Genomic DNA, 27226 nt, shown 5'->3' on the forward strand with positions numbered 1-27226 from the left:
GCTTGTGTGAAACTCCTTTCCCCGCTCATTGTGGACGCATATACAGTGGTATATGCGAAAATAAAGTGGTATTTGCGTCCACATCTTGACCAATCACATTCGACTTTAACAGAAAAAACGAGAAAAAAATATATATAGTCTCCCCACAATGCGAACAATGCTGCGGTCGTTCACTTGAAAGAACTGACTCTTAGAACCGGCTCGTTCGGAACCAACGCATCTCTACTTTGGACGGTGGAAGGGAGGCGGAGTACCACGGGGACCTTTTTTTTTCTTCTTCTTAAATAGACGGCTTTATCACCTGTTTGCCTATTCAAGAAAGACAGCAGTTCCAGAGTTTGTGAGTGACTCAGAGTATTTATTCGCGCTTTTATTTAAAAATAAAAAATAAAAAATAAAAAATAAATTAAGACCGGAAGTATTTCCCCACGGCAGCGGAACTCAGGCAAGCGGACCACTTACAGAATGCTGTTTTCAATGGGGCTTAAAACATCGTGGAACGTAATGTCGTCTTTCAGGTCACTGTAGTTTTAAGGTATGTTCAGTTCTTTTCATACAACTCGTACATTGAATGGCAGTTTTTCGCTTTCATTATTCGCATACTGACCATATTTCCGGTGTTAATGTTATGTCTAAGACTGTTTTTCTATCGGTTTGCCAAAACATGAAGCTAGTTTATTTCTGTGCACATCGGTTGCTTAGCCTACTGTATTTGTACATTGTACATTTTTTTTTGTGTGACTTAAAGCTTTGCCGTATAAAGTACCATGTGAATTGATCAAAATTGAAAAACTATTTGAAAGAACTGACTTTGTCTACTGCAACTTGCACTTCGTTTCTCGCGTTTGTTGCGTGGACGTGTCTTTGAACGAATGGGCGATGAAGACTGTTTGTCTAGTAAAAATCTGTAAAGTGCACATCAGGCGATAACCTGTGTCTCTCCGTGTCGCCCCAACTTTAGCCTGGGCTACAGCCTTTTAAAAGATGTTACCTGCAGTGTCTGTCAAAATAATGTGTGACATAATTTACGTTGTTGAGAGACCTTCAAATATGTGGCTTCTCCCTTCTGTACTCACTACTCTACTTGCAGATGAGCAACTGATCTTGCTAGTTTTCTATTCTTCATCTTCTTATTATTCATTCTAATAATAGTAGTAATTAGTCGTCATTACTTTTTATGCAAACAGAGGCAGCAGAAGTACAGATTTGTGTAACTGGTGTTTAACCATCAACAATGATGTGTTGTGAAATGTTATTCTAATGTCTGTGTTGTACAGGTGCAGAGATGTGTGAAACAAGAGATAAGGACCTGTATGCTGTCCTGGGAGCCAGCCCCTCAGACTCAGTGCAACAGATCAGACACAGATATCAACAGTTGGTCTTGCAGGTACACTTTGCCAGAGCCAGCCCAGGCCTCCATGGGGCCCTAAGCAAAATTTGGTTGTGGGGCCCTCAATTTCTGCCAATAATATTGATTATTGATCATGCACACAGCTACTATAAACTTGCAGCTCTGATTATCCTATTGTCAGTCTGACATGTCTTTACACATGTATGTGTTACATGCTGAAATTATGCTGCTGTTTCAGGTGTAATGAAGTTTATTTTTGTGTCCAAGAGTCTCAGGATAACAAATAACATACGTGAACCAGACATCGACGTAGGAATAAGAGTCAAAATGAAAATAAAATAAGGTAAAATAAAATAGAAAAAGAATGAAGTAGTAAGTATGAATAACAAAAGAAATCTACAGTCCAGTTTACAGTCCTATTTACCAGGAATATACAGCATTTATGTACAGATATGAAATATATAGATATTTTCTCAGTCCCAAAGTTTCTCAGTGCGGATCCAAAGTGTCTTAGTTTGATGTTATATAAAGTGTCTAAAAAATGTCTTGACTGCAGATGTGCAATCAGCCAAGCCATTAACCATTAGCCTGCTATCAGTTAGAGTTATGTATTCTGATGGCTGTGGGGATGAATGACCTCCTGAAGTGCTTTGTCCTGCAGCTCAGTAACAGGAGCCGTTGGCTGCGGCTGCTTTCCTGTCCAGCCAGGGTGGGGTGAAGGGGGTAGCTATCACAGTCCAGGATGCTCTGTACCTTCCTTCCTGTAGCACCTTTTAGTGACGGTCCCCCCAGAACCGAGTCAGTGCTGCAAATGAGCTTGTCCAGACACCTCCTGTTCTTGTCTGTCAGGCTGCCACCCCAACAGACGACATCATAGCACTCTCAACAACAGATTTTTAAAACATGTACAGCATTTCACTACACATTCCAAATGATTTTAGCCGTGTAGCCGACTCTGCCCCTTCTTAAACAAGGCATCACAGTTCTTTGACCAGTCCAGTTTGTCATCGAGGTGTACACCCAGGTACATGTAAGTCCCAACCACCTCAATGTCAACCCCATCAATGTTGACTGGCAGGGGCTTGGACTTAGACCTGCAGAAGGTGATGACCATTTCCTTGGTCTTGGTGGTGTTCAGTTGTAAGTGGTGAAGAGGAATGGTGACAGCACCGTCCCTTGGGGGGTTCCTGTGCTGCTCATGACTGTCTCAGATACTCCATTCTGCAACCTCAAAAACTGCGGCTGCTCATTCAGATAGTCCATAATCCAGGAGTTAAGGAGAATTTGTTCTCCAGGATATCAGGTGTAATTGTGTTTAAAGCACTAGAGAAGTCAAAGAACATCACTCTGACAGCAAGCGCTGTCAAAACTACTCTGAAATAGTTAAAATATACAAACATGGATTAATAATTTTTGGTTATACATTATTATTTTTAGTTTCAAAAAACTGCAACAGCAATGTGGAAAGAAAATTATAATGCAAGAACAACAATAAAGTACAACAACAAATAAGATAGATTACATATATCTTAGATATATAAACTTAGATATATAAAAATAATAACAAATTCAACTGTACAAAACAGACCGATTTAAATAAAATAAACCATATTATATCAAGCAAATACTTAAATGATGACATAAATGAGCAGAGTTATCTGAAACAAGGTAACAAATGGTTTAAAAAACAAATATTATGTTGAGTAATTAGGTCTTAAAACTATGTTTATGTATGTTATTATGAGTAAAAGCTTAAATAAAATCAAAAAATCTAAATAAACTACCTAAATCCACACATTTGACTTTTTTTTTTTTTTAACTCCTCCTTAACACCCCACTCCCTCGTCAAAACTTGTGCTTCCTCGAGGCAAAGTCATTTATGACATCACTGTAAGAAATCTGATGGCCAACTTTGTTGTTAATACCTATCACTTCCAGTCCACCCAGTCTTTCTTGTGCCATGGATGGCCATAGAGTTCTTCATTCATTTGAGCTTGGAAAAGCTCTGCTCTGCAGATGCAACAGTCACAAGGCGAGTCCAGGCTATCCTTAGAGTTTCCCATCAGTGTACAGTGATAAATACAGATTTCTCTAGTTTTCAACTAGTTAGCTAATTTGCTAATGCAATTCTCTTTGATAAACGTTCCATTACCAAGACATGCAAACAAATCTCTATCTTGGTGGTTTTCTCCTCTTCCTTGCTCTTTATTACCTATGTCCCTGAAGGACACGTCCTTCTTTGCGCTTTGGATGCACAGTGCTTACTTCACAGCAGGAAGCCCACATTACTGATGCAGCAGAGCTGTGGTCATATAGAAATCATCATTCATACATGCAAAAATAAATAAATAAAAAACTAAATTAACAAATTAAATAAAATTCTTTGTTAATTGCTCTTGGGAGCCCCCTAGTGGTCGCAGGTCCCTAAGCAGGTGCTTAGTTCGCTTATGCCTTTGGCTGACTCTGCATTCTGCACTGTGAAGCAATGCACATCATCCTTCAAACATGCAGTATAGCATTTTCCCTTTATCTGTTCTGTGCACTACTTCTGAAATTTTACATGTTTTATTGATATTGAAATGTAACCACTGCAGCACATATTTTCACAGCTAGAACCCCTCACCTGCTCTATCTGTTTGACACCTTTACACAATTGCAACAATCCACCTTCTTAATGCACAATATATAGTACAGTTTATCCTCTATTTATATTTTTGTATATTCCTACATACAAATTCCTTGTATGTGTGAACATATGTGGCAAAATAGAATATAGACGCAATGACCACTTTGATATACAACAGAAGACAACTGTTGGAAATGTATTGGGAGAGGCGGAGAAACTATGTGGACTTGTAAAAAAACAGAATAAAAACTTTTATCTTTTTTCAACAGCATTCTGCTAAGCTGTGTGTGTGTGCATGTGTGGTTGTGTGAGTTGGTACGCATGTATGAGTTCAAGTGTGTATGTAGTGAAAATGGCATACATATAATTGTTAACTTGCACTTATACTTTTCAATTGATTCCGAACTGATTTTTATGTAACTGTTTGTATTGTAACTATGTATACCTCTTGTAAGGCATACTGAGTCTGCCTTGTGCATGAAATGCGCTTTATAAATAAAATTGAATTGAATTGAATTGAATTGAATTGAATTGAATTGTCCGTGTGCACCCACTTCTGACATCCCTACTCTCATACGAGATTGACATAGAGAATGCGTGGATAGAAATTGCTGTCATGATGGGGAAGAGGGTACAAAGTGTCAAAAAAAGACAAGGGAAAAATGTGAGGGACAAATTTGGTACCACAAGGCAGCGAACCACCATCTCTTATTGTATCTTATTGCACTGGCAAAAACATTGTTTTTCCTGATTGAGCAACAATTGAATTACATTTGAATTGAATTTATTTATTTGTATTAGATTTCACTCATAGCCCGTGTGAACGGACGTGTGTCACTCACACATCTTGCGTTGCGTCATTGCGTCGCTCGTGTTGACTATGAAGCGGGCCTTAAGCTGATATTTTCCAAAGTTTAGAGTCCTTTTATAATGCAATTCTTTATCTCTGTGTGTGCGTGTATATTTACAGTTCCATCCAGACCGCCTTGGAGGGGAGTGCTCCTCTGAATCGGCATCTAGTATGAAGTTTTTAGAGGTTGATGCAGCCTGGAAGATCCTCAAGGACCAAAAGACACGAAGAGAATATGACTTGAAGAGGAGAGGTAGGATTTCATGACTTGTTGTGATTTTTATGTTAATTTTACTGAAATCAGTGTAACATAGAAAAGAAAGTAGATGTCTGAAAGAAAGTAGATAATGGTGTGTAAGAAGCAGAAGAAGGGAGATTTTTTGTGCTTGTTCAGCCACTCGGAGAAGTGAACAAGGAAATGCATTGCGGAGCTGTTTGGGTCTTAGTCATCATGACCTGTAGGTCACCCTGTGGCAGGGTCCACCAGTTAATCGTACATTTTTAGATTTCATTTGTATAGCGCTTTTCCAGAACTCAAAGACACTTTACAGACAAGAAAAAAAAAACAGAAGACATTAAAAAATGATGCATGAATTAGTTAATAGTTAATTTTACCCAAGGGCCAAATATTGTGAGCATGCCAAGTAGGGCTGCAATTAACGATTATTGTAATAATGGGGCAGTTACTTTTCCAATTAATCGATGAATCAGATGAAAAAAATATTTTATATAGCAAGATTAAAAAAAGCAAAATATTGCACAAACAAACAAATGTTGTTAAAATAACATAAATGGAAAAAATAATAGATTTTTTAAATAAAAGTTTTTCACACAGCTTCAAAAACTGACAAAACATTTACACTAAAAGACATACATAATATATGCTGTATAACTGAAAAATATGTAGGCTATTTCTTAAATCCAGTCACAGGATTTTTTTCAACTTGTTCATGTGATTGAGCATGACATTATCGTACACAATCACTGACACACACAGAAGCAACACATATATATTTTCTCTCCATGTGAAATGGGTCCCTGAGGGAAGAATGTAACCTGGATTGAAGGTGTGGAACATTATATTGAAGCTGTCATCTTTAACCATTGACAGAGGCCTCATGTCAGTAACAGTCATGTTCAGGATCCTATCTGTCAAGCTGTTTGCTGTGGTGTACATGATGCACTTTCCATCATGAAGCCTGTAAGGGTTTGCTGTTTTCTTTTGAAATGAGAAAGATAAATATGTATAATAGCACAATTTTGTTTTACCTATTTATTACTTATTTATTTATATGGTGCCATTATTTTAGCAATAGTATTAGCAAATGTGTACTTTGATCCACAAATGTGTAACCAGATCCACAAATGTGTAAAGTAAATTTGCAAGTGTATACATTGATTTATGTGCGTAGACAGATTAGTAAATGCGTACATCAATCTGTAAATACGTTATCTGTGACGTATTATCGATCCTCTAGATTGGATGTGTTCTTACTAGGGGTCTAACGATTCCTTTTAACAACGATATGATTTCAATTCACGATTCATGGTTGCCGATATGATTCAAGGACAATTTTGGTTAATTTAGAACAATACGATCGTAAACGATTCAGTGACTTCAATCGATTCAGTAACGTTTTAGCCAAAAATTAAACCAGTGTGACTGAAATAAACACCTACTCAGTGTTTCCTCTATATTCATTTAGGAGTGGCCGGCCTCCAACAGATAACTATCTTGCTCAGTATCTACTTTTTGGGGTTCTTAATCTACCGGTGACAGTCACTTTTTAAGCTTCCTCAAGTGTCTCGATCCCCTTGATGGTGCTCGGTTTATCAATAAAGAACGAGGTTATTATGGCCCAGAAGTTTAATGCCACATGTCTGTTTATGTTTATTATCTCCTCTTTTGAGCGCTGACGTTCTCACTACACGCTGGACTGTTGACAACATCACATAACATGATGGTGGTGACCGACGCTGCATGTTAAATTATCCGACGTTTCATCGAGTTGTTTTCTTTTTGCTCAGGTCACTGTGTGTCACTGGTGGGACGAGGCGTAGAGGCACGGAGACGTGAGGCTACAGAGGCGAATGTTAGCATTAACATATACATTAATTTTGCCATTGACATTAGCCGGAAGCTAACACATATTTGTATAACGGTGTTTTCAGTATATAAAACTCATTTTTAAATTTAGTTTGTCCAGTTTTATAGTGTTTCTCAAGTAAATACTCTAAGCGGATCCTCTGACGTGCTTAATCCAATGCGTTATTTCCTAGTATCGATACAATCGATTAATTACCTTTTTAATCGATATTAGATTGATGTATGTCGTCTGGGAAGCCAACTTGCCGAGCACAGATCGATATAGTTGGATCGCAGGAAAATAAATCGATTCATTTATGTAGTGGATGAATCGTTACACCCCTAGTTCTTACACATCATATTTGCTACACTCCTGTCGCAAATAGCATTTTACCACCAGGTGGCGCAAGCCCCAATAATATTGTTTGGCTGGCTGGCTGGCTAGATAGACTTTATAACTGGGATAAACGCTCCAGGGTGAAACTGCCTTTAGCTGTCGACTTCCAGGCTGCTCCTCCTCGGTCTGGGAAGCTGTAGAAGTGCTGCCCTCACATGCCCTGGCAATTCAGCGTCTATTAGTGATATTTCAGCTATTTGATAACCTCAGCTAATGCAGACGAGCTACATTGTGCTCAAATTATTAATGCTAAAGTTATTTTAGCTAGTTTCTATGTTGTTATAAAAGGCACCAACCTTCACGGCTGATTGTTGAGATTAGTGTGTGGCAGCCTGGTTAGAAGGCTGATTTCATATTGTATAATCTGTAGCATTACAGGGTTTGATCTTTCCGATACTAATTCAAAATCTCTTTTAGAAGTGAGACTTTGTCCTACTGTTTGGTGAAAGTTTGAACTGCCTGCTCCACTCAAAACAATTAGATGTGTATGTTCGCTTTTGGGATGGAGACTGTATAAACACCAGGATTGATGACTGTCATTTCCATGTTCATGGATGTGCTGATGACCTCTACAGACCACTGCGCACAAACTGCAACACTGTTGGCATTCATCAGCTGTGGTTTACATGTAATGCACAATGCATTAAAGTGGGCAGCAACGCAACCACCTTTGGGCATTGAGCACACTCTCAATAGTCTTTATTGGCTTTTTAAGGACTCCCCAGCCAGACATGATGATTATGTCCCTCTCAAGTACATCAACATAGATGTTAGAGAATGTCACAGTTGTAGAAACATCCATTACAATATGGGCACAGGTCCAGACATATGTGGCTAATGTTAAAGCCTCTAAAGTGCCACACCCAAAAAACTTTTGACTTTATTCAAAAGGAGTTCTCTGACCCCATGTTTTTGCAAAAGGCCAACACATTTCCCTCCATTGCACAATAAATTTTTGTACTCCAAAGCATGGCTGAGTAATCTTTTTACAAAGCAGGTGAGTTTATTTTGTAATGTTCGGGTCCTCTCCATTGACCGTGTGCTTTACACACGATTATTCTCAGCCCGTTGGACAAATCGCTTAGAAAAGTCACAGCACACCTGTCCTAATCGAGACGCACGTTTTGATATAATATTGTCCATATTGTTGTAAACAATATTGACCAATCTCAGTGTTAAATCTAGATTATAAAATTCATATGTCAATATTAGCTAGGAGAATTGAAAAGTTTTTGCCATCTCTTATCCATTTAGACCAGACTGGATTTATCCATGAGAGACAGACCCAAGACAGCTTGAGGAGGACGGTACATATTATGTGGCATATCCAGCACAAACAAAACACAAGCTTTGTTAATGGGATTGGATGCAGAGAAGGCATTTGATTCAGTAGGATGGACTTTTTTGTATAAGGTGTTAGCTAAATTTGGATTTCACTACACTCTGATAGATGCTTTCAAAGCTGTTTATAATAACCCAACAGCGATAATTAAAATAAATGGCGGCCTCTCAAATTCTTTAGTTTTGGAGCGTTCCTGTAGGCGGGGTTGCCCCGGTTCACCACTTCTTTTTGGCCTTTTTATAGAACCACTCAGTCAATACATTAGGCAAAACGAGCAAATCAAGGGTATAAATACAGCAGGACAGGAACACAAAATATCCTTGTTCGTGGATGACGTGTTATATTTTTATCCCAACCATCAACATCCCTAACAACTTTAATGTCATCATTAGATGTGTTTGGTAAATTATCAGGATATAAGATAAATATTCAGAAAACTCAAGCTATGACTTTTAATTTTAACCTACCAGATGATTTGATAACTAAATACAGTCTGAGTTATAATAAAAAAGTATCTGGGAATTAATCTTACTCAAGACATTACTAAATTATTGGAAGCCAACTATATTCCTCTCAACCTTAAAATTAAGTCTGACATCTCCAGATGGAATCACTTACCTTTTCTCAGTCTAACTTCAAGGTTTGAATCAGTTAAAATGGTGATTTTCCCCGCCTGTTGTATCTTTTCCTATTACTACCAGTTGAAATAAGTGATTGACAGTTCATTGAATGGTAGAAATTAATTTCTCAATAAATCTGGATGGGTAAAAAATCAAGGCTAAATTTTAAAGTAATACAACTATCAAAAGACAAGGAATGAATGGCACTGCCTAATTTAAAAGATTACTACTATGCGACCCAGATAAGAACCCTGGGGCATTTATGTGACTTGCAGTTCCAGGCCAGGTGGAAGAGGGAGGCTCTGTAGGTCCACCCTTACAGGCAGTAATGTCAGACAGTCTTGCAAATAAGAATAACCCCTGGATAAAAGTAACACTACAAACCTGGCACAAGGTAGTTAGGAAATACTATTTAAAGGGTGCAGAAAACATATTACGTTGGTGTGCTTATGATATGGATTCTATTCAAAATAGGACAGACAATAGATTTAAAGTGTGGACAGAAAGGGGCTTCGGCTTACTGTTGCTTTATACACAATGTATCTGTAAAGAGTTTTGACGATCTCAAAAGGGAATATGATTTAGAGAGGCAGGATTTTTTCAGATACCTCCAAGTAAAGAGTCGATTAAATACAATTTTGACAGAGGAGTAGAGTAGTGATATCCTGAAGGTTTTTGTTTCAATTTATTACTTTGGGAGTGGAAAGAAATTAATATCTAGATTATAGAAAGGTCTCCAAAACTCCTTAAAATTCGAACAGTCTGTTCGAAATGTAATATTATATGTAATATTAAATGTAATATTAAATGTAATATTAAATGTTGTTTACATTTAATATGTAACATGTACCAACATCTACAATGTTGGTAGAGTATAAACTCTACCAACATTTTACTATTTACAGTGAGAACAAGAGGGTCGATTCACTCTTGATGAAGACCAAGAATCTTGAAAAATTAAACAGGAACATATTTAGTACACAATTGATGGGCTGATCATTTTGCAATACAGCAGCAATAAAACATGGCTGAGGGGTTTAAAACTTCATTTTGCAGTTGTGGATACTAGTCTACATCTGTAAAGCCCTTTGAAGGAAAGTTCCTATGCAAAAAAAATCTAACTGGTAATACCTACCTTAATTTTCAGATTCTTCTGGAACATACTCAGGAGAGTCACCTTTATAACTTTTAAGTGATTCTTCAAGTGATCCTGCATCCTTTGCAGTGGCCAAAATGGGGACTGAGGAGGAGGGGATGGGAGAGGCAGTAAGTTTTATATTTACTTGAATTAAATATAAGGGGGCCCTGAGTGTCCCCGGACCCATGGTAAACCAACCTACATTTTTTTTTTTTTTTTTTTTTTTGCATAGATATGTTGCAAAATTGCTCAAATACCAGTGTGAATACAATACCAAAAAGAAAGAAAAAGGCCAAAATGCCAGGTTTCCATCCGTGCAAAAATGCCGATATCTGTAAACATATTTCAAAATAAGTAAATGCAATAAAGCAGAAGTGTGAAAAATGGAGAATAAAAATAAAAGAAACCAGTAGGAAAGAAAATAAAATGTATGAAGAAAAGCTCTCGCTTACACCCACATTAGGGATGTAACGATTACCAGTATGACGTTAAACCACTCAATTGCCGCAACTGATTACTGAAAAACTCAGGTTGATACTGCTCATTTCCTGGAGAAGCAGCAGCACCTGAACGGCACTCTCTCAGAACCTTGCGAGCATGCGCAGTTTGCATTGTTTGTCCTGCGAAAACATGGCTGCAGGCACCTGTGCTCCCGGTTTCTGCACACACTAATCGCTAAAGTACTTAAGGTACCATATTTTTCGCACTATAAAGCGTACTATCAATGAACGGGTCTATTTTTATACATAAGGCGCACCGGATTATAAGGCACATTAAGCGCACAGTATGCTACTCTGCGAGGCTCCTGACTACAGTAGCCGTAATGCTCCAACGATAGCAGTTAGTGTTAGTGGTGCGACTTCGTAGCTTACCAAAGTCGTAATAAAACATTTTGAGAGATGGTTGAGCCCTATGTACCACATAAAATCAGTTTGAGGTCAGTAAGCACAACCAGAATTAATACATAAGGCGCATTGTTGATTTTTGGGAAAATTAAAGGACTTCAAGTGCCCCTTTTCTTTCTGTACCAGTTCTTGAATCTGTAAGACTAGATCTAGTCTTGAGCAGTAAATGTAAAGAAAAGTATGTTTTTTTAAAAATAAAACTTGGTTAAAAAGTTTCAGTTTGTCTGTTCAGTACTTTTGAACAGACATTGAACATTTAACATTTGAACACATCTAACAATACCGTGATAATATCGATAATGTGATATGAAATTTTCGTATCGTTACATCTCTAACCCACATACAGACACTCACATACAAAACTGACTTAAATGGTTTAACCATATATTAACTTAAATAAGGATACAACTAAGATATTGCTAGTACCAAGCTTTAAAGACGAATGAATCATAAATATTTGGAATTGAGCGACAATGGTTCTCTATATTAAAAGATTGTGTAACAAAAATCGATGAAATAGCTTTAGGCTGAGGTAGATCCAGATGTAGTCACATCCCTGTGGTCAGCTAAATCCAAAGAATGTTAATAAAGGGGTTCCATGTTTTGAGAAAGGTCGAGGAGTTTTTTTTTTTTACTCCAAGTCTTTATTGATGTTTATGCATATAGAGGTAATGTACAAAGTACATAAATTCAGAAACATAGATGATCGGAAATAATACAAATACACTATAAACATAAACATCACCCCCCTCGCTCCAACAGAGCCCCATCCCTGCAACGATATTACTGTACTATTCAACAACCTAGTATTGATTGAGCTTGTATGTAGTTACTTGTATTACATGCATCACGTACATATCAGGATTACATATACAAAATATATATAATAAAATATATTAAAAAATTATTATATATACATACATACATACAATAATAATAATAGCAATAAAGTAGAAGAGTAACAGATACATTAGTTAAAGCAAAATAGCATTATACACAAGTAAATAAGAAATCAATAAGTAAACGAGAGTCCTTACGGGCTTCAGATTATACACAATACAGGATCAGTCATATAGAGCACCAATATTAGTGACATCTAACTTCTCTCTAAAACTTAAAAAGGGTTTTCATATAGTATGACATTTTGAATACATCCTCTTGTAGAGTAACAAATCTTTTCTAATACCAAGTGGCGTAGAAGGTCATTTATCCACATCTTAAAGGTTGGATAAAGTTTCTTCTTCCACTTAAAAAGTATTAATCGCCTAGCTAGGAGAGATGCAAAAGCTGCCATATTCTTTGCCTGGTGATTGAAGTGAGTGTCTTGAGGAATTATTCCAAATATGGCAGTAATCCCAGAAGGTTCTATAGGTACTTGTAAAACATCTGAAAAGTTTTAAATATTGACTGCCAGAAATTGTCTAGTTTTGAACAAAACAAAAACATATGCGAGAGAGTAGCTGGCATTTGCCTGCATCGATCACAAACGGGATCAATACTAGGTGTGAACTTTGCTAGTCTCACTTTGGACCATTGAAGGCGATGCATGACCGTGAACTGGATAATTGTGTGTCGTAAGCAAATTGAAGTGGAGTGTATTCTATCTAAAGCTCTTCCATATCTTCTCAGGAAGTTCAAACCCCAGGTCACCCTCCCATTGCGTCTTTAATGATGTCAAAGGCTCCAAATTATATGTATGTAATAAGGAGTATATCTTCCCAACAATTCCTTTGGAACCTGAACTGAGCTTCAGAATGGGATTTAAGAGGGAGCTGAGTGGCTGGGATGAGAGAGTTTGGGATGTTAAATTCAAGCACTAATTGGTTTAATGATGCAAAGATATTGTAAATTGAGGGGTTTTTTTTCTAACGCTATATAATGTTTTTTTCAGGTGTGCAGTAAGAGGTAAACTCGTTAATCCAATGTCTTTGTGATGATGACGACTCTTCTGATTTCCAATTGAGTAATATACATTTTTTCACTGCAGTGCTGGCAAGAAGAATGAAATATTCCTTACGATAGTTCATCTTAACAGAATCTCCCGATATAACGTATCTCACAATATCCATATTTTTGGATCCTGTTCGATTTGTGTACCTACTATCCTTGACGTTAAAGCAACACAGCCTTTACAAAATTCTTCTATCACCGAACAATTTCAGAGCATGTGCAGGAGGCACATGCCTTCATTAGCCTTGCAGTCTTGACATATAGGAGAAGAGTTGTCCACAACCTGCATATTTTTGACAAGCTTTGGGAACCTTACAGATCCATAAGCGACTCACCCCAATGTTGTGTTGTGTTTTGAGTAAATCAGATGTTGCCATCTCCAAAACCTCCACCTGAAGAGTTAGTTCATATATGAAAGGCACCGCTTCTGATTTGTTCCTTGAAGTTTTCTGTCAGCCTGGTCACAATCTCCTTGATCACTGGATCCTCCTTCATTTTGTTCTTCTGACAGTGCTGCCAGAGATGTGGAAAGTACAGCTTTTTCCTGTGAACGTTTCTCCTAAAGTTCCGACTTTAACTGGAAAAAGTGTGTGGCTGGAACCTGCATTGATAGATCCACAGCCATTTTTCTTGTGATCTGATCTGATTTTGCAGGGGAGCTGAGGGAAGAGCTGACATTAAATCTGGCAGCATTCCTGGAGTCACAAATAGCTGTTTAGCAGAGACCTCCACAAGGCTGAGCACGATACACCTCTTTAAAAGTATTAATGATTAACATAAATGCTGTTACTGTTAAATCACTGTGGAACACTGTTACAAATCGAGGATATGGCGGACAGAAGACAACCCATGATGGGAGAAAGGTGAAAAAGATGTGGCTTTGTCAGAGGGATCCCAGTTTGATGTAGCCACAGAGCTAACTAGCATCAAGACCATGCTGCAGGGTATTGCACTGATATAGCTGGAGAAAACAGGTTGGAGGAAGAGTTACTGAGGCTGAGACTTGTATCTCCAATTTAGAAGATGGATGTTACGTGAAGGAAAAAAACACTAGGCCAAGTGGGGGAAACTGTGGAACAGCTTCAGGAGAGAGTCAACTATGTGGAAGATGCAGGGCACCGTAACAACGTTCATATTAGTGGTGTTGTTATAAGGCAGTGAACATGGAGTCGTTAATACGCACATCGTTCAAAATTTGGGCATGAAATATTGTAAATCCTGCACATTTTGTTTTTCACTTGTTAGTTTTGTTTGTATCGTAAATAAAGCTTATTAAAGACAACATGTGTTGCAGAGAAAAGTGGGATGGAGTTGTGGATATTATTTGGACACCTAGTAGCATATTGCGCATTTGTTGAATGGGCGTCTCAACTGGATATTTCTTCTTCATTTTCAACTTTTGATGATAGATATCTCATCTTCTTCTACCGTGTATTCTCACTAGGGTCACGGGGGTTGCTGGAGCCTATCCCAGCTGCCATCGGGCAAGAGGTGGGGTACACACTGGGCAGGTCGCTAGTCTAATGCAGGGCTAACTCTGAGACAAACAACCATTTACAATCCTGCTCACACCTATGGTCAATTTAGAAACACCAATTACCCTAACAAACATGTCTCTGATATAGACACAGGAAGTACATTCAAACTCCACCCAGAAAGGCCCGAGTCAGATTTGAACCTCAACCTGAAACCACTGAATTGCAGAGGAGTTAAAACCATAACAAATAAGGTTGGAAATCAAAATGTCATGATTGATCACATCAAAGACTGCACTGAAGTCGAGCAATACCATACTCACAAACATTGAGTCATCACCAGCTATCTGACATTTGAGTTGCAGTGCAGGTGGAATGGCCAGACCTATAAGCATATTGGAACTTTGTTGTTAAATCATTATCGGAAAAGTCATCTTGCACTTGCTTAAATACATTCTTTACCAAGAATATACTGAGACCAGGCAGAATACTAATAGGTCTACTATTCAGACCAAAAAGTTGATTTTGTATCTTTGAGCAGAGAATGATCTTGTCCTCCTTTCAAAGTTTTGGACACACCACCAATCAGACATCTATTGATTATATGACATATAGGTTTAGAATTTTGTGCTGCAGATAATCTAAACAGCCTATTATAAAAGTTGTCAGTACCAGCAGACACACCAACAGGCAAGGACCTCAGCAACAATTTCACCTGCATTGCATTGACCTGATGAAATCCAAAATTACAATTACTTATCCTTCATAATGCATTTTTTTAATTAGCTCTTCTGAGTGAGTTGAAATCAACAATACAGTCCATTTTCTCTCTAGGTTTAGAAACGTTATTGATAAGTTGAACTGAGTTGGCTTAGTTAAATAAAATCCATTCAATAAAACAAAATAAGTATAGGTCGATTTTTTCCCCATGATTTTATTAAGTACATCCCATATTTGTTTACTATTTGTACCACTGTCAGAGATTCTCTTTTGATAATATTTTCTCTTTTTTACCCTGTTCACTTTGTTCATATAATTCCTTAGAGTACAATAAAGTTTTCGGTCTATTCAATTCAATATTATTTATATAGCGTCAATAACTATGCAGATTGTCTCAAGATGCTTTACAAAATCAGCCTGAAACCTCCAGAGCAAACCTAAAGGGTTATCCTGATATATGTACCTGATTTCAATGCTGGGAAATACACTTCTCAAAAGATAAAAGGAACACCTAAACAACTCAATGTAATTCCAAGTTGCTCACACTTCTGTGAAATCAACCTGACCAGTTAGGAAGCAAAGTTGATTATGAATCAATTTCACCTGCAGTTGTGCAAATGGAACAGACAACAGGTGGAAATATGAGGCAATTACCAAGACAACCCCTGTAAAGGAGTGGTTCTGCTGGTGGTGACCACAGATCATTTCTCTGTTCTCATCCTTTCTGGCTGATGTTTTAGTCACTTTTGCATTTTGTCTGTGCTTTCACGCCTAGAGGTACAATGAAGTGGTGTCTACAACCCACAGAAGTTGCTCAGGTAGTGGAGCTCATCCAGTATGGCACATCAGCACGAGCTGTGGCAAGAAGGTTTGCTGTGTCTGTCAGCACAGTGTCCAGAGCATGTGGAAGGGCCAGTAGGAGGGCAACAACCCAGCAACAGGATCGCTACCTCCTCCTTTATGCAAGGAGGGACAGGGGGAGCACTGCCAGAGCCCTGCAAAATGACCTAGAGGAGGCCACTAATGTGCATGTTTCTGTTCAGACTGTCAGAAACACAATCCATGAGGGTGGTATGAAGGCGCAACGTCCATAAGTGCGGTTTGTGCTTACAGTCCAACACCGTGCAGGACGACTAGCATTTGCCAGAGAACACCAAGATTGGCAGATTCTCCAATGACGCATGTGCTCTTCACGGATGAGAGCAGGTTCACACTGAGCACATGTGACAGACATGATAGAATCTGGAGACTGCACAGAGAACGTTCTGCTGCCTGCAACATCTTCCGGCATGACCGGTTTGAGGGTGGGTCGGTAATGATGTGGGGAGCCATTTCTTTGGAGGGCCATACAGCCCTCCATGTGCTAGCCAGAGGTACCCTAGTTGCCATTAAGTACAGGGATGAGATCCTCAGACCCCTTGTGAGATGATATGCTGGTGCAGTGTGCCCTGGGTTCCTTCTGATGCCTGACAATGCTAGGCCTCATGTGGCTGAAATGTGTCAGCAGTTCCTGCATGATGAAGATATAGATGCTATGGACTGGCCTGCCCATTCCCCAGACCTGAATCCAGTTGAGCACATCCGGGACAGCATGTCTTGTTCCATCCACCAACGCCACGTTGCACCACAGACTGTCCAGGAGTTGACTGATGCTTTAATCCAGGTCTGGGAAGAGATCCCTCAGGAGAACATCCGCCGCCTCATCAGGAGCATACCCAGACGCTGTAGGGAGGTCATACAGACACATGATCATTTTTAAGATGGGATGAGATAATACTTGATTGATCCTCATTGAGGAAATTCAAATGTTACAGCAGCACAAGTCAAGAAAAAACAGTGACCAGAAAAGACACAGAGAGCAGGCAGCAAAAAGTAAAGTATGGCTAATGTTACTTCTTAGCAATGCTCTTAGCATTATCATTTTTTATTTAGCTATATTTATCGTAACTGAAATGAACTAAAACTAAATTAAACTAACTGAAACTGAGGCTAATCCACTTTTCCAAATAAGGGGGTACTCTAGTACAAAGTCTTTGGAGTTGTGTTGTATAAAGTACCACAAGGTCACACTGCTTAAAAATATAAAGGGAACACTAAAACAACACATTCTAGATCTCAATGAATGAAATATTCCAATTGAAAATCTTTCTTCATTACATAGTGGAATGTGTTGAGAACAAAATAACATAAACGGGGTGCCCCCAAGGAACTGTCCTGGCACAATTATTCTTCAACCTCTACACCTCCGACTTCTGCAACTGGTAACTCCGGTACCAGCAACCTCCTAAGGTTTTCTGATGACTCTTCTTTCGTCGGATGTATCTCCAATGATGACGAGCAGGAGTACAGAGGACTGATTGAGAGCTTTGTTGTGTAGAGCAACTGGAATCACTTACAATTCAACATCAGCAAGACAAAGGAGGCGGTGGTGGACTATGGGAGGAATCGGAGGAGATCTGTCCCAGTCACCATCCAGGGTGAGGAGATGGAGATTGTGGAAGCGTAGAAGTACCTTGGTGTCTACATCAACAACAAACTGGACTGTTCACATAATACAGACGCCCTCTACAGGAAAGGACAGAGCAGGATGTTCTTCCTAAGGAGGTTGTTTGGCACCTGTAGTAGACTCCTCAAGACCTTCTACCAGTCTATGGTTGCCAGCGCGCTCCTTTTAGCTTTAGTGTGCTGCTGGTGCGGTGCTATCAGTCAACTCCTGGACAGTCTGTGGTGCAACGTGGCACAATAGTGCCCGACTGGACGTTAAAGGTATGAGGGGGAGTTATCGCACATATTCTGATTATTGTTTTATTGTTACTTATTATTGGAACTGAAATAGTTGCTGTCGGCCGTAACTATGCCAAAACAAAAACATCAACAAACTTATCTGACAGCCCTCCATGACGTAACTTCAGAAGTAATTTAAGGTATTACTTCATAGAAAAAATACAGCTTAAATTAATATTACCTGACAGCATATGTGAGCCACAACACCAGGCTTCGGTGCCTGGATTCTAGTTGTGTCTTTGTAATAGTAAAAATATCCATAGATAAATCGAGAGAAGTATTCACATCATCAATAGCACTTGCTTCACCCCCTGAATGTTACCTACTTCTGTAAGAAAATTCTCCTCGCTGAATGCCCTATAAGTTCTTTCCATTATAATTTTGGGCCAAGCTCTAGGTAGCTTTGTTCTCCTGAAGAGAGCAAACTCGTGGTCACTGAAGACAACTGGTAGAGAAACAGGTGTAGAGCATTAGGAATATCAGTATATATGATCAATACAAGTTGATGTTAAAGATCCTGTGCTGTTATGAGAAATTCTTGTAGGTTGATAAATTAATTAATATAGACCACAGGTTTCAGTCATAGATTTAAGCTTTTTATTCAGACACAGTTGTCAGATAGCCAATCAATATTTAGATCACCCAGGCAGTATTCTCTGCTTTCATCACTCTGTCCAGCATATTACATAATCCATTTAAATATTCTGGTTCTAGGTGGCCTATAACATCAAGTCCTGTCTCCTTTTAACAAGACAATGATCACGCATGAGAATAGCCACACCACCTCCTAATCTGTTTTGATTATATAAATAAATTGGAAAATCTCAGATCTCAGATAGGTCAGATATTGTAATAATATGTATCATCTCATACCTTAAGTTTTTATGTGATCAAGTGCATTAGATATATAGGTCCAGCTCAGAAAGTTCACTAATAAGCAGTGTCTTTGCCTCCTCTGGAGTACCTTTAAACTTGATGTAGCCTATATCTTACAGTTTGTTGTCCAGGTGGCTTGTATTTTGTTCTCCTTTCTAAGGACCCTGTCTGCAATATTGACATTTTTCCCAAAACATAGTATTATGTACAGATTTCTTTTTTTGTTATTCCATATTAAGGGGTGACATGCCTCTATATCATGAATTTTTATATGTGTATATTGCTTTTTTGTCAAGAAAAGTTATTAGATAAGTTATATTTCTTTAGGGGTCTCTGGTGGTCTTCACAGATACCCCTACCACTGTTGGTATAGATTGCAGCCAGGCTAAGTGGCCAAGGCTGCAGTGGGGCCCAGCCTGGCAGATAGGCTTCAGTGAGGTGTGTGGTGGTCAATGGGAAGCTAGCATGTCCGGACACGGCAAGGTCCCCTCCATCACCACAAATCACAATGTGGCTGTCTATCCTCCTCCAGTGCCGCCGGCTGTCTCCCTCTGTCTTAAAGTTATCCTCTGAAAGTTTCCCTCCTTTTCAACACAGTTTCATCAATCAACCTCCCAGAAAAAAGCCAGTGAAAAAGCCAGTTCTCCACATCTCCACACTGTTTGAGCGTGAGGAAGACTTTGAGATTTAAGATTGAGAATGAGAGACGTTCTACTTGCTGGCGATTTGGCATGGCAACTCATTCCTTTGAAGGGGGGCATCATGGGGTTGGGGTCTGCCCTATGACTGTAATGCTATAACTGGGTTCATAATAATATGGCAGTCTGTGTGTGTTCATTTGTCTAATCACTCAATCAGCTGTTGCCAAAGGGGTCATAATAATATGGCTGTCTGTGTGAGACTCTGAGAAGCCATATTCTTCCATCTTGTGTGTATGTGAATCTGTTCCTGTACTTGTTGGTGTGTCTGCTCCTCAGAGTTCTGTTTCCATGGCTACCAGGGCCAGCAGCTGTGTGAACACAGCCCATGCATGGGTGGGAGGCCAGTATAAATATCTGTACACTAGGAATCATCCTCTGAAAAACTTAAGATACACTATATCGTCAAAAGTAATCACTCACCTATCCAAATAATAGAATTCTGGTGTTCCAATCACTTCCATTGCCACAGGCGTATAAAATCAATCCTTTGTGAAAGAATGGGTTTCTTTCAGGTGCTCAGCGAATTCCAGTGTGGTAAGGTGATTGGATGCCACCTGTGCAACAAATCCAGCTGTGAAATTTCCTCACTACTAAAAATTCCACAGTCAACTGTGAGTGGTATTATCACAAAGTGGAAGCAAGGAACGTTTTTATCCTGTTTAAAGTTGAGAAGCACCTTTCAGTTTCTAACGTTGTCATTGGTGTGGTGATGAGGACGTTTAGAAGACTTACAGTTTCTGTGAATGTGTCTTGAAGGCTATTTTCCATCAAAACCTGAAAGAGAGCCAGTGCACGACTGCAATTCTGGAACTCCTTGTTATTGTAGATCAGAGACAGCTCTGTTTTAAGTCTGGCCTTGTCCAGTGAGGCCTCCACCGTGGTGTCCAGTGCTGAATCTGGGAACGTAATGTTGTGTTGTGGGAACAAAACTCCTTGCACCTGAATGGCACTGAGCAGGTACTTGGTGAAGGACAACCTCCTCTTGGCATGGCACATAATGGTGTCATACATACCTATGGCATGATATTAAATTAAAATTTTATTTCAAACTGTACTCTATAATTATTTTTTACTAACAGCTATAATTGTGTATGAATCAATATGGCTCACTCTGTATATTCATGTCATAACGTGACTCTCTCTGTATACACACACACACACACATATACACACATATACAGTGGGTAAAATAAGTATTAAACACATCACAATTTTTCATAGTAAACTTATTTCTAAAGGTGCTATTGACAATTTTCACCAGGTGTTGGTTACAACCCAAGTACTCCGTAAAACCGACATTTATAACTGAAATTGTAAAAATATATTTTACATTTATTCTACCCCAGCGGCCACCATGATGTGTGTGTGTGTATGTATGTGTGCATGCATATAAAAGGGGAAAGGCAGAGAGAGAGAAAATGGCAACGTTACAAGAGTGATGCGGTCAAGATGGTGACGGAGTCATGTGAGTAAAATGACGTTCCAAAATGGCAGCCAGGTGACGTAGGCTGCGACACCTCTCCTGAGCTAAGACGGCACTCGTTAAGAGCCAAGGTGGTGGGCGATGCAGAGCAGTACGTGTGTGTGTCAGAGAGAAGAAAAGAAAAGAGAGAGATTACAAAAGGATCGTGACACCAGCTGATAGTTTCAATGTCACTAACTCAAATGTCTCAGCCCAGACACAAAACTCTTACAGGTAGTTTCTCTGATCCATCGGAGATAGACAAAAGGAAAAAGAGATCCGTTTAGTGTGTCCGCATCGCATTCCTCTGCTTAGGGCAAGCGGTCCATGCTTTGCTCTTCTGGCGTGGCGATGTGATTAGTTCCGCGGAAGCAGTGGGGAAGATCACAGGTAGAAGACGGTGTACTTTGTTAAGCCTTTAACAAAATTGGTACGCTTGTCTCAACGGAACGATCACCTGAGTGCACAGTGATCTATATTTGGTTCCGAAAAATAAAAAATAAAACAACACAGCAGTCTATGTGCTCATCCTCCGAGTTGAAGACTGTGACCTAGATTTTAAAGCAGGCTTGTGCAAAATTCCAAATTTGGAATTTCAGTTCAATTCATTTGAAGAATTGGAAAATTGAAAATTCTTTATAGATTTTATATTTTATATATTTTGGCTATATAAATACTAAAATACCTTAATTTACAAATAAATTAAGGCCTAGGACCAATCTGCCTTGGGAGGCCCTACCAGGGGCAAAATTCCCCAGACAGCATAGCTCCTAGGGTCATTAGGGCACTCAAGCTCCTCCGCCACGATAAGTACGATAAGGTGACGGTTCAAGGAGGAGCTTCTACAATATCTTCAGAAATAAATGGAAATGTACCAAATTTATATCATCAGGATCTTTTAATTTGAGGTCCAAAGTAATTTAACAAAGAAAATAGTTTTTTCAACTTAGAAATTGGTATTTCAAAGAAGAAACAGAAAAAACAGCATCTGCAGCAATAATGGCACCCCTCTTTAATATTTGGTTGCACACCCTTTGGCAGTGATGATAGCCTCCAAACGTTTCTTGTCATCTATAAGCTTCTGCCCTTCTCAGCCGGTATTTTCTCCCACTCTTTACATTGTTCAAGCTCTTGAACGTTTGCAGGTTTCTTTTCCCCAATGGCAGATTTCAGCTCATACCAAAGATTTTCAATCAGATTGAGATCAGGACTCATTGCTGGCCATTTTAAAACATTCCATTTTTTCCTCTTCAACCATTCCTGCATGCTTTTGGATGTGTGCTTTGGATCTTTGTCTTGTTGCTGGAGGACCTGTGATCTTCGACTCAAACCAAGTTTTCTTACACTGGGTAGGACATTTCACTCTAAAATCTCTTGATAATTTGCTGATTTCATGAGTCCTGTGATACGGTCAAGGCCTCCAGTACCAGACCATTTTGGAATCTCCACCATGCTTAACTGTTGGTAGGGTGTACTTTTCCTTGTAGGCTTCTTTGTGTTGTCTGTAAACAAATTGTTGGTGTGCATTGCCAAAAGGCTCCATTTTTGTTTCATCTGTCCACAGAACATTTTCCCAGAAGAATTGTGGTTTGTCCAGGTACTCCGGCAAAGTTTAGTCGTTCCTTTTTATGTCTTTTCGTCATCAATGGTATCTTCCTTCACTTTTGCCCTTGAAGCCTTGTTTTGTTTAGTGTGCGACGTATGGTAATCTCTCATCAATTTTTCTCTTCCTCCCACGTCTAGAGAGGTTCTTGACAGTTCCATGCTTGGAAAACTTCTTAATAACATTACCCACTGTTGAAACAGGGATACCAAGATCTTTGGAGATGACCTTATACCCTTTGGAGGTCTTGTGTTTACTAATTATTGCACTTCCGATGTCCTCAGACAACTCCTTTATCTTCACCATTGTGACAAAGGAACAAGGGATAACAGATGGCTTTTTTTTTAAAAACACAGAAGTCATCATTCATTGGCTAATTCATGTCACATGGGCACAGAAAATTTATCACAGGTGATTCTCATTTGTGATTTACCACAGGTGAGTCACAATGTGTTTCCATACTGATTTACAGGAAAGGGTGCTAATACCAGTGACACAGCAAGCTTTAAGTTTTTCTATTTATTTCTCCCATTGTTTATTGTTTTAAATTGTTGTTTATCATTTGCTCTTTTGTATCAAACACAAGTTCTCTATAGAAAAGAAATGTTTCACATGATTCATTTTTTTCCAGAAGATATTCCACATTATGTACTTAAACTTCATGGGTGCCAATAATGGTGAGCAGGACTCTAAATACACTGGCCCTACAAGTGTTGGGCCCAAAGTCAACGCGGCTCGAGGTCACAAGGACAATCGCATGAGAATACAATCGCATCACAGCCAGTGTCAGAAATGGATTCTGAGGGCCTGAAAGCGGATATCATCTCCTCACTGAAGGCAGATATCTCCGTTATTATTAGGGCCAACCTAAAGAATGCACTTACTGATGACTTCAACTTTGTTTAATATGAGCTGAAAGAAGTCAAATCTGAAGTCGCTAACAGCACTGTGGTCATCCGCTCTGACATGGACAACATGAAGGTCGCCATCAGCGACATGGAGGGAGATTTGTCACCGTGGTCAGGTGAGGTTACCGGGCTACAGGTGGTGGTCGCTGAACTTAAAACAGAGCTGGTTAATCTGAGTGAGGAGACGGAGGACATGGAGGGGCAAATGAGACAATGCAATGTTCGTATAGTGGGAGTTGCGGAGGAGCCTGGCTCGTGCTCCACTGCTTCAGTCTCTAAACATGAATGGATCCATGGATATGGATATTCTGGTTGATCACTCTCACAGAGCAATTGCACTGAGAAAGCCCAATGGAAATCCCCGGGTGATTATCGCCAAGCTGCATTACTATTAGGACTGCATCGATGTACTGCACCGAGCCGCTTTCAACAACGTCAGGAACCTTCTTCGAGGTTGACAAGAGAACCATTATGGGATTATGTTCCCAGCACGACTCGCATCTCCTTCCACGGAGATAACAAAGATTTCCTGGACCCGGAGAAGGTGATGGCCTACGTTAAGACTGTTATTCTGGCAGTGGATTCTCTGAAGTGAGGACAGTGAGGTTTTGTTCTCACCTCCTTTCTTTTGGATGGACATTAAGACGTGGACGTTACTTTTTTTTACTTGTATATGTATGTATATTGTATATTACTTAATTTACATGCTTTAACATCATCAGTCTCTTATACTACAGGGTGAGTACAAATGTTTGTCAATAATGTTTATTTTCATTTATATACATGCTTATGCATGTAATCCCTCACCGATTACTTAAAGATGAATGAGTTGGCTAGATCATTTGCCAGTATACTGCATGTCGTGACCCTCACACCCGAACTTTAAATTTTACTATTTGGTTATTTTCTTTGACTTAAAGGTCAAGGGTACAGATGATCCCTCAGTTGAGTGGTACCTGTGGATATCTTTGTTTAGATATTTGTACATAGGTACATGCCCAGTGTCATATATTTATTTATGATTTATATTCTTTTTATATTTGATTTCCTTTTTTTTTTTTTTTTACTTATTTATTTTATCTTTTATTTTTATTTTATTGGATGGGATATTGCTCCACGGGCATTAATAGTGGCTTAAAGATTTGTTGTGCTTTTTTTGGTTCTACATTCTGAGTGCAGTGTTGGGCGGGAGCCAGCCTACTTGACACTAAGTTATTCCCCACTTAATGTGTGGTTGTGTTTATGAAGGGTATTGCAGCCGCTGTGTTCAGTTAGGTGGTAGGGGTTGGGAACCTACCAGACTTATCTTGTTTGGTTATATTTTTGACTGTCCTCCATGTTTTAAACTCCCTCTTGTTGAGGTTTTGGGGTGTATCTATAGAATATTGACCAACATGACTCCTAATGGCTAATACAAGTAACTTAGGAATGAGTTCAGGGTGCATAGTTAACTTTGTAAGTTGGAATGTCTTTGAACCATCCTGTTAAACGCAGGAGGATATTAACATATCTTAGTCATCTTAAAGCTGACATTGCATTCCTTCAGGAGACTCATCTCCGCACTACTGACCATCATAGACTGAGAGGTGGATGGATAGGACAAGCATATCACTCCGACTTTGGTTCTAAAGCAAAGGGAGCAACAATCCTAGTTAGTAAGAATAGTAGTGGGTCGTCTTTACAGATTTCCAGTTATTTTAGCTAACATTTATGCCCCTAACTGGGATGATCATACCCTTTTTATTAACACCTTCTCTCGGATCTCAAACAGGGATTCACATCCCCTCATTTAGACCGTAGCTCCTCTAAAACTTCTTCTGAATCAAAGTCAGCGCAATCGATCGAACTCTTTCTTCAGGCTTATGGCGTAGCTGATGTCTGTTTTCTCAACCCTATATCTAGGGGCTATTCCTTTTTTCCCCCAGTCCATAAAACGATCTCACGGATAGATTATTTCTTGAAATTGGAAGAAACTCCTTCCAATGGTAACTGCCTATGAATATCAGTCAATAGTTATTTCTGATCATGCTCCCTTGAATATGAAGTTACATATTCCCAGTGCAGATTCCAGCTGTCGTCCATGGAGACTTAATCCGTTACTTCTCTCAGAAGATACTTTTGTAAATTTTATTAACACAGAAATAATATTCTATTCTCACCCACAATCAGACACCAGGAATGTCATTCTCCACAGTGTGGGAATCATTGAAAGCCTACTTATGGGAACAGGTTATCTCTTTCTGTGCATTGCGGAAGAAAGCCAACACCAAGCGCCTTAAACAGCTGACAAATTATATTCTCAAACTGGATATGAAATATAGCCAGTCGCCCTCAGATGATATACTCAAACAACGCCTAAACAGAGTTTGACCTTTTTGACGGTTTGATCCCCGAGTGTGCCATATGCCGAAGTGTCCTTGAGCAAGACACTGAACCCCCATTTGCTCCCAGTGCAACTGGCACTGGTGTGTGAATGTGTGTGTGCTTGCGTGAGCGAATGGGTGAATGTGTCTCTGACTGTAAAAGCACTTTGAGTACCTTTGAGTAGGTAGAAAAGCGCTATATAAGACCATTTACCATAAGTGATGAAAAATGTCTAAAACATACAGAACATTTGGAAATAAATTCTTGCTTTTTTTTATTATTTCTGCCTCTACACCTCTGAATCACCACACAATAAGTCTTCATTAGATAAGTTCTTTTGCAATTTCGATGTTCCTAAAATAGATCCTGAAGGTGGTATCTCCATCGAAGAGGTCACAGAGGTGATTGGGAAGATACAAACTGGCAAATCTTCGGGGCCTGATGGCTACCCATCGGAGTTTTTTAAGACATTTTCAGTAACACTTGCCCCTCTCCTTCTGTCCGTCTTTAAAGAATCACTCTCTTCAAATTCACTCCCTTCAACAATGCGAGAGGCAACTATTTGCCTTATTTTAAAGAAAGATAAAAAGAAAGATAAAAATAAAAATACCCTTCACTGTAGTTCATATCGTCCGATTTCCCTTTTGAATACAGATGTAATGCTTCTTGCAAAGCTCTTGGCTCAATGTCTTGAGGTAGCTCTTCCTTCAATTATTTCAGCTGACCAGACAAGCTTCATGAAAGACCGTTATTCATGTTTTAATATTAGATTCCTTCTTTATATCCTTTATAGTCCCTCTCCATCTAACACTCCAGAGATTTTGCTATCTCTCGATGCTGAGAAAGCTTTTGATAGAGTGGAGTGGGACTATCTTTTTTACACTCTTGAAAAAAAACGTCTTTGGTCCAAAATTTGTGTCCTGGATTAAGGTTTTTTACTCCTCCAATGGCAGGAGTACGTACCAACAATAACCTCTCTCCCTATTTTAAACTGCAAAGAGGCACCAGACAAGGCTGTCCAATGTCTCCGCTCTTTTTTGCAATTGCCATAGAACCGCCAGCATTAGC

At 39.2% G+C, this 27226-nt stretch overlaps 1 protein-coding gene across 1 annotated transcript in view; it reads left to right on the forward strand.

Moving 5' to 3' along the window:
* The first annotated feature begins 416 nt into the window (after positions 1 to 416).
* dnajc24 (DnaJ (Hsp40) homolog, subfamily C, member 24) overlaps positions 417 to 27226 on the forward strand; it is a 39195-nt gene continuing 12385 nt past the window's right edge. The window contains exons 1-3 of the mRNA XM_047596972.1: positions 417 to 535; positions 1278 to 1387; positions 4948 to 5080. Of these exons, the coding sequence (XP_047452928.1) occupies positions 1286 to 1387; positions 4948 to 5080 (235 nt within the window). The 5' untranslated portion in view covers positions 417 to 535; positions 1278 to 1285. The remainder of the gene's footprint in view (positions 536 to 1277; positions 1388 to 4947; positions 5081 to 27226) is intronic.

Source organism: Mugil cephalus, chromosome 10 (genome assembly GCF_022458985.1).
Source record: "Mugil cephalus isolate CIBA_MC_2020 chromosome 10, CIBA_Mcephalus_1.1, whole genome shotgun sequence".
Taxonomy (NCBI): Eukaryota; Metazoa; Chordata; class Actinopteri; order Mugiliformes; family Mugilidae; genus Mugil; species Mugil cephalus.